The sequence below is a fragment of the Sinocyclocheilus rhinocerous genome, unplaced genomic scaffold, assembly GCF_001515625.1.
Source record: "Sinocyclocheilus rhinocerous isolate Xijiao unplaced genomic scaffold, SAMN03320098_v1.1 scaffold185, whole genome shotgun sequence".
NCBI classification, from domain to species: Eukaryota; Metazoa; Chordata; class Actinopteri; order Cypriniformes; family Cyprinidae; genus Sinocyclocheilus; species Sinocyclocheilus rhinocerous.
The window spans coordinates 166,792-175,348 of NW_015662163.1; the positions used below are offsets into that span (position 1 = coordinate 166,792).

Here is an 8,557-nt window from a genome sequence, read left to right on the forward strand (position 1 = left end):
CCAAAAAAATGTCTGTCATCATTTACTCATTCTCATGTCATTCCAAACCCATAAAAATTGTGGTTAAAAATGTTTTCAAACTAGTCCAAATCTAAATCATCATATAAAGCGATTATATCTCCATGCAAGACTTGGATCAAATTGCTCAGTTCAAATGGATTAGATTTTGATGCCTTTATTACCTTTTTGGATCTTCTACGTTTTGGTTACCTGGATTTTCTAGGGACAGAAACTTCTCAGGTTTCACTCAAAATATCTTAATCAAAATCAAAATATCTTAAATATCTAAATAAACCAAAGTCTTTTGGGTTTGGAATGACATTAGGGTGAGTAAAAGTTGACGAATTTTGCCATTTTTGGGTGAACTATCCCATTTAATACAAAAATGTAGACATTTTAGACATGACTAAAATACTAAGACACTTATTACATCAGCACTTAATGTTCCTGATGCACACTGAAATTGATCATCATTTGCATAATCATATTGCATTACATATAACTCTGGAAGAACGTTTGAGATCATTGTTAAATACAGTTCTGGATGAGGATGAGCTCTCATTTCCCACTTCGGTATATCTTGAATTCCAAATTATGCTAATGCTCAGTCTATCAGCCCTTGATGGTTTTTAGACTGTGCTTGGCACTAGTAAGCTGACAACTCAGAGAAGCTTCAATTTCACTGCAGGACAAACTCTGCTGAATGCTACCTATTTGCATGATAATTATTCATGCAGTGAAACTGGACGCTTTACCCAGCACTTGGTCTTGCATTTTAAAACACATCTACAGTGAGCTTTTTCAAATGTGCATATTTTCTACCAGAACAAGACATGGACAAGTTGCCCAAAGTGACTTAATTTAAAGAGAGGACTTTAAAAGGGCATTCTTTGCTAAATAAATGCTTGATATTTGTATATGTTATTTGTAAGAATAAAATTAAAAACAAATCAAATCAAAAAATGCTAAAACCAATTAGCTTGACAAAGTGTAGGTTAAAAAGAAACTCGCTGCATATACAGATTTATGATGTTACAACAAAAACATTGTATTATGTTGATTAGAAGAGAACTTTAATTGTAAAACTGACATGAATAGAACATCATAATTCAAATTTGGAATCATAAATGATGCTGACACCCAAAAGAACAGGGCATTGACTTCAGTAATGAGCCTCTGCTGCTTTATTCATGTTTGCAAATTAAAATATAATAAATTAACATTTTTTTCTAAAAATATACAAAAATACTGTAAAACTTTCCTAGAAAGCCTCAACACAGTAGTATTGCCATGTACCGCATACTATAATAAGCACAGTGGTCTATCTATTTTTGAAAACCAATGAAGATGAAACTCTTCTGTGTTGGGATATTTCCACATTCCCTTCCTTTACAACATTCCAGACTATGACATTCGGGATCGGAATGTCTTTTCCTGGACTTTCTGATACACTGTACTCAATTAAGCATATAGAGTAGCTGGCAAATGCACACTCTCGCTCACATTCATATCACTTCCGTATATGTTTTAGGCTCTGATATACATACAAGCATCATGGAGGCAACATGGGCCTGAGTAGATGTAGAAAGGGTGGAGAGAACAACAACTTGAAGCATCAGCTCACAGTTCAGTGAATCTCTGAGCAGCACAGGAATCTGGTAAATATGGCCACTAAAGTTTATAGTACATTGCCGATTGAGACAATTACACACTATTATCTACAATCATGTCACATAACCACCAACATTATTTAGAATATGCATTCACTGACATCTGATATCACTGGAGGTCTCATGTTAAAAGTGTCCGAAGGAACAAAACATGATTTTTTTTGTCTATTTTGTCTGCTACATTAATACTGAACAGATATTCTTGAGTTTTCAGGGATTTCTTTGCATTTCTCTCTCCAGCCCCTGCGTATGTGATGCATAGCATGAGTCTTAGGTGTCCAAACCATCCTCATGCAAAACAAATCCATTTCTGTTACATAACGGCATTAACCAGCAGATGATAGTTTACTCTTGAACGGTACTTCCATGGCTGTTTTGTGGGTTCATCATTTAGATTTCAGGGTTCCCACACTTTCTAACTAATGAATTTAAATGATTTCCCCCTTCTCCAGTCATCTGTGATCTGAAGGATTTTTAAAAATATAGAGAAAGCATTCATTTTTTTACATCAATGGAATCTAAAAAAAATTTGATATTGACTACACAAATTTCCATGAACTTTAACATATTTAATTAATCCCCATGACTTTTTCAGGCCTGGAAATCAAACTTTTGAAACTCCCTGATGTATCCAGGACTGTGGGAACCCTGTGGTTTATGGATCTAGGAAAACACACCAGTAATATCAGTCTCATAAAAAAGGACAAAGCCAAAAAAAGGAACAAAAACGGAAAAGGTGAGATTAACAGCTCACTCGGCTGGTCTGTTGCTTACAAACGAAGTCTGTCATGAAATCAAACTCATTCTGTCCCAGCCAGAGCTCTGGCAGCTCCTTTATTCGGTCCAAGCCCATTTCTATCACCAGTGACATCAAGACCTCCTCGTCAATAAAATCCGTGTCGATAACGTTGGGGGGCAGCATTGCTGCAGGCATGTGGTGGCCAGGCAGAGGAACCCCAGACGTGTTCTGCTTAGCGTTACTGTCTCGGAACTGCTGTCCTGTCCCGTTTAACTGGTGGCTGGCGGGGTGCAGTTCGTGCATGTAATAGTGATGATGGGAAGGATGCGTGAGGTGACCGTAGTAAGGCGTATTGAGCTTCTGCAACTGCATGCTGGCAGCGAGCTGCTGCCCTTGTCCGACAAACTGGGAGTTAAAGCGGGCAGGCAAGTTGCCATTGGGAATCCCTCCGTTTATATTATTCCCAGAGGCCATGGAATGTCGGATCCCGTGGTTTGCGTTTACATTCCCTCCCGCGTAATGCATGTGATCTCCCATGATAACGTTATAATGCTGCTGCTGCTGCTGGGGAAGCGCGTTGGAAAACTGTCCCATTCCCATTCTGCGCGCGGAGTGCTGATGCCCATTCACAGCTTCTGGGAAACGTCCATGGTTCACTGCCATCATGCGGTCTACCATTCCACTGAAAATCAGTTTGCAAAAGTTAATATGGCAATTTGCGTAAAAATACTGTATAGTGTCAATAGATAGTTAGAGGGCACTAGGATTTGGTTTAGAAACAGTTCAACATTAAAGCGAAGCTTGTTTGCGATATGCACGATTAAACACACACGGGTCTAACTGTGTCGAGCATTCATAAGCAGGCTAAACTTTGTAACCTTTACCTCTCTGCTTGAATCTGCTGAGTGCGTCGCACCGCAGTCGGCAACAGCAAAAAGTAACTGACAATCCCAGAGATGAAAGAGTTTACAATCCCTCCTAATCCAAGTCAATAAAAAGCGTATGCTCTACAAATACAGACTGCATTCAGCGCCAGCCTCCACATCAAAAACATTACGAAATAAACTGCTGCATGCTTCTCGGTCAGCGCTCATATACAATCAAGCCAGGGGCGGAGCAAAGCCAACCTTCAATCTGACTACATTCACGCCTGTGGCAAGCCAATTTATCATGTAGGCTATTTCTTTTATAGGTACAATATGTAAGTTTTCGCCGCTAGAGGTCGCATTTTCAAAACAATAACAGAGGCGAAGCTCGATGACGCAATGACAGAGCATGGAACGATGGGAGATGTCATTTTCACAAATAATTTTCACGGATGAGGTAAAAATGTATTACTTTTTTTTATGAACTTACCTGTACATTTGATAACAGTATTTTATGTCATCGTAATGGATTATCTGCAAAGAACATGAAATTTGATTTTATATTTAGCCTTTTACTGATATGTGACTATTTGTCATGATTTGGCGGGTTAATGATGCGCATTTTTACGTGTGTAAAACAGTCATTCTGAAAGTAAATTTGAACGAACGCACCTTATTTGCAAGTACGGCTAAATGTTTTTGTGCAGCACATACTGTATTTAATTACATTACCATAGGTTTGCTCACCAGACTTGATAAAAACCGTTAACGTACTGAAGTACAAAGTGCAACTTCATCAATTGGTGTACGTCTACGTTTTTTGGGATTTTCCGTACTTTCCAAAGTGTAATCGTGATCCATGATAATGTAAATGCACAACAGTGGCGCGCTGCATGCGGTATAACTAACACTTCCACATTTTTCCATGTGTGTTGCCGTAGTATTCATAAGCGGAAACCGAGGATAGAGTGGATATTGCGTTATTGATAGGCGACAATGACAAGGGACGAGTCATTATTTAAAACTGGAATTTCTCTGGATTTACAAATCCTTGGGAACTTTTGAGATAACGTAAGTACACAACTGCATGAAATATATAACACTGTGCAAGTGGTTTTTGGATATTTTATTACAAAATCTTTACATATTGTACCTTTAACTACTTTCAGGAAAGCAGGTTTACTAGTTGTTCCTTGGAGGTTGTACTTACATTTTCCGGTTTTCCTGAATCTGTTTCAAAATAGATAGGTGTTCCAGTATTCCTACACTGTAAAAAATAATATTTCACAATTTCACAAGATTTTATGCAAGAAATGTTTTACAAGAAAATCCTTTTTTTCTTTCTACTTTAAAATTTCAATGTGTTACTTGCTGTTTCTTTGTAATTGTTTGTGACCACGTTTTCTACACTGTTTTTTTTTTCAGTGTAGTAGCAATTAAATGCTGTATTATGCATGCCAGGCCAGTAGTTTGCGATGTCGCTTAGCAGAGAAACACTACAGCCTGTGCACATACCTATTGAATATGTAATAAGCATGCAAATGACATCACCATTTTCACAAATTCACGTTTTTGTAGTTTACACTGAGACGATAATGGTATCGGTTTCGAAAACTTGCATTTTGAAACCTGTTTTCAAAAGTTTGCACTTTCAGACAGCCAAATCGCTGTTGTTGTGTAAATGAATGACCAAAACATAAAAAGTTTTCCGTTTTTAGTTGAAAATGGTGTTGTGTAAACACCCCCAAATTTGACAAGGAAAAAAGCAACTGTAACTAGTGAGATAAAAATTATAGGCCTAGTGAAAAGTATCAAGCTTTCTAATTATTTATCTAATCAATAAGTAGTAGAAGTATTGAAACTAGAATAAAATTAAATTGAATAGATACTAGTCAGTATTGAAATAAGTAGTAGTATCTATAAAATAAGTAGCTTACTAGTAGACCTTTCTAGCAAAAAAGTGCTAAATACTATTACTTACACTGAAATAAATTTGGAAAGTACAGAAATCGCTAATAAACTGAAGCAAGTAAACAGTAAAAAGAAAGAAGTATGCCTAAGTAACACACTGAATAAACATGAATTAGTATTTTATTGTAAAGCATACTCCAACAATCTTTGTTTTATTTACAATATGTTACAGTGTAAGTAATTAAAATATTAACTAGTAAATAGACATTACGTGTAATGGATAAATGTTGAAACGGCTTGCCGCAAAAGTCTGGAACTGGGCTCGTGCAAAACGTGGAGTTGAAGCGCGCGACCAATCGCCTTCCGCGCGCATGGAGCAACACCGCTGCACACATTACCTCATTGCGGCTATTTCTATTCACGGCAAGAGTAAGCAAAACATGGAATCACGTTTCACGGGGTTTTAAAGGCAGTGTGCGTGCTCGAACATCCATTAACACCATGCACTGATTGAGATAAACAGGGTTGGTGATACTTTACACTGTATTGCCCGTGTCACACATTTTTCATGCACATGTAATTTATACCAACACTTAGCAATAATATGAGCTGTATTGAGTTGTGACACAATAAATTTAACCAATTACAAAGTTAAATAGTTAAAGTGATACATGAGCATCATCCTAATGAGGTGACAGTAGAAGTTGAAAGTCTCTAAAATAAAAAGGATTTACAGGGCAAAAAAATCAATTTCTAAGTAAAAAGTATGATTCCATTTGTGAGTTATAATTTGATATGCAATCGTTAGTATTTGTTAAATGTTCACATTGTAACTTAAATACCAATGAATGTGTCAGTTTTGTCCGCAGTCAAATTTAAGTGCATAAAACAGAACAAGAAAAAATGAGCAGCAATTAAATCCTAGGAGTGCTGATAAGACGAGTCTGTGTTCACTGCTGCCAAATAATCTTCACGTTCTGCACGTCCAAACCAATTCGCCTGCTGAGAGACAGTTGACAGTGAGTTTGATCTCAAAACATTGTGTAAATAAACCAGAACTTAGAGATATGTAAAATGTTATCATGTATAATCATCCGTCAGATGCATATGCTCAACCTTTCACTGGAAAAGTGTAAAAAATGACGCTTTTTGAGCTGCTTATCCAAAAGGGGAGGCATATTTTCTTATCACTATGAGTTTGTAAATTATTATTTGAGAAAGTTACCTCTAAGAATGATCTCATTGTGAGTCTCGATAGATAGATGCTGCCCTGATAGATGGAGGGGACAAGAGAGTCAAAACATGTTCTGGAAGATAAACATGAAAAGAACACCTGCTTTAAATTCAACAGCCTGGTAATAATGTCAAAATTAATTGCAATCTTGATCAGAGCTTCATGCATTTTAAACATCTCAACTCTAAATACAAGCCATTCCAGTTCAATTATAATGCATATGTGTTCACAAGAAAGCAGCACCATTGGTTGATATGATCATTTGTTTAATGGGCCCATTAACACGGTCATTAATTAATCCTACTGTGGCCATCATTACTTGCATGCATGTTTGAGATGTTTTGTCTTAGCAAAGCATCCAGTGTGTGATGTGAGAACGTGACCATTGTGCTCTTGAGAAAGGCACATAACCTCATATTCCTCTGCAGAAGAGGTGCCCGAAGTTTTTAATACAAAGAACCAAAAATCAAACTTGATTGAGAGCCGTGGGCCAAAAGTAAAGGTTATTATATACCCAACTATATTATATATTATATATCCAACTATATTATATCCAATTTATTTTTTTGACATTTATAAATAATTCAACATACTATAATATATTTAACATATAGTATGTTTAATTATAATGTATTTTTTAAATGTTTACATTATTTAAATCAATTTTACTTTTATTGTTTTATATATTTCAATGCAAAAATAAAATCCCTGCTCTACAGTCTAAATTCCAATATAGGATCTAAACGATACACTGTTTGAAGAGAGAAAGTCAGAAGTATGATGCCCATGTTTAATGAAATATCTATATATAGACAAGCATAATCAAGAACAGATTAATGGACTACAGTTCATTAATTTCGAGACACTCTCCTAATTCTGTCAAACAAGAACAAGTTATCCGTATCTTTAGAGTTTGTATGCATAGAAAGACCTGGTCCCCTCCAAGTGTTCCTTCAGTTTTAGAGGCTGCTTAGACAATAGCATTCCAAAAGCCGTTTAATCCCAAAGTCATGCCTGAATCCGCCTCAGTAGAGAAACTAACTAATGAGCTTTACACCCTCTAAGCCTTATGTTCAAAACCTATTGCACATTTGTGTCACAAGAAGACACTCATTGATTTGGGAGCTTTTGTTCTGAAAGCAAATGCAACATGCTCTGTTAGTATTTCAATAGACTTTTTTCTGTTTGGTTTATGGATCCAATTTAGTGCCTTAACCTTTGGGAAAAAAAGAAACACTGTCTTATATTAGACGTGGTGTAAAAATGATATTCCTTAATCTCCCTTTTGTGCATTGTAACCCACCAATAAAACCGTCATGGGCCATATGATTTTATTTTAGAGAACTGGGTTTATTATGGACAATAAATTACAGATAAATTGTTGCCTGTGCTATTCTCCATAATGTTAAGGTTTAATTTGAGGATCCTTATTCCATTTTAATAAAAATAAAATATCTAATGTCTAATGTCTTTTCCACCCTTCAGTGGAGAACATCACATGAGACCATTTAAGCTAAGGAGAGTTTTACTGCACAAATAAATGAGTTGGTATAGAGCCTCTAATACTTTCTCACCCCAGAGCACCTAGTTGAACTGTTTGCACCTGGGTCATGTGGTGCACTGGACTGTTACATGATACCAATTTACCCTAAGATCTGGAACTGTCAATAAAAATCTAGCCATGCTTGTGTGTGAATGATAATGGCAAGTTAAATAACAACTGAAAACTGAAAGCATAACAGCAGCACATGTAACACCCATGTGTTCCTTATCTCAGGATCACTCTGAATCATGTCTGTTATTTTCACTTCACTGCGCATGTGAACAGTCATGCATATCCAGTACAAGCATTTAGCATGTTGATTAGGTAAACTTAATGATGTTAAGTTTGTTGAGTTGCTTTTAGCACCCAACCTAAAATCTTTAACCTGACTTTCATTTTGTTATTGACCGTAATAACCAGACGCTTTACTCATTTTTAGCTGTCATTACATACAGTATAAATATAAAAAAAATGTAGATGTCTTGAATTCAATATTCAATCCAACTCAAAAAAAAAAAAAAAAAAAAAAATTTAGTTACCTATTTTAGTTTTTTTCCTAAGAGATATGGCTAAGCAGGTGTCACTTGTGGGTGA

At 36.2% G+C, this 8,557-nt stretch overlaps 1 protein-coding gene across 1 annotated transcript; it reads right to left on the reverse strand.

The window, feature by feature from the left end:
• Positions 1-1,106: 1,106 nt before the first annotated feature.
• Positions 1,107-3,479, reverse strand: LOC107727673 (cbp/p300-interacting transactivator 2-like). The gene is made up of 2 exons (XM_016537626.1): positions 3,294-3,479; positions 1,107-3,091 (listed from the first exon to the last, which is right to left on the reverse strand). The coding sequence occupies exon 2, from the start codon at positions 3,085-3,087 to the stop codon at positions 2,413-2,415; it is 675 nt and encodes a 224-aa protein (XP_016393112.1). The 5' UTR covers positions 3,088-3,091; positions 3,294-3,479; the 3' UTR covers positions 1,107-2,412.
• Between the last annotated feature and the right edge of the window lie 5,078 nt (positions 3,480-8,557).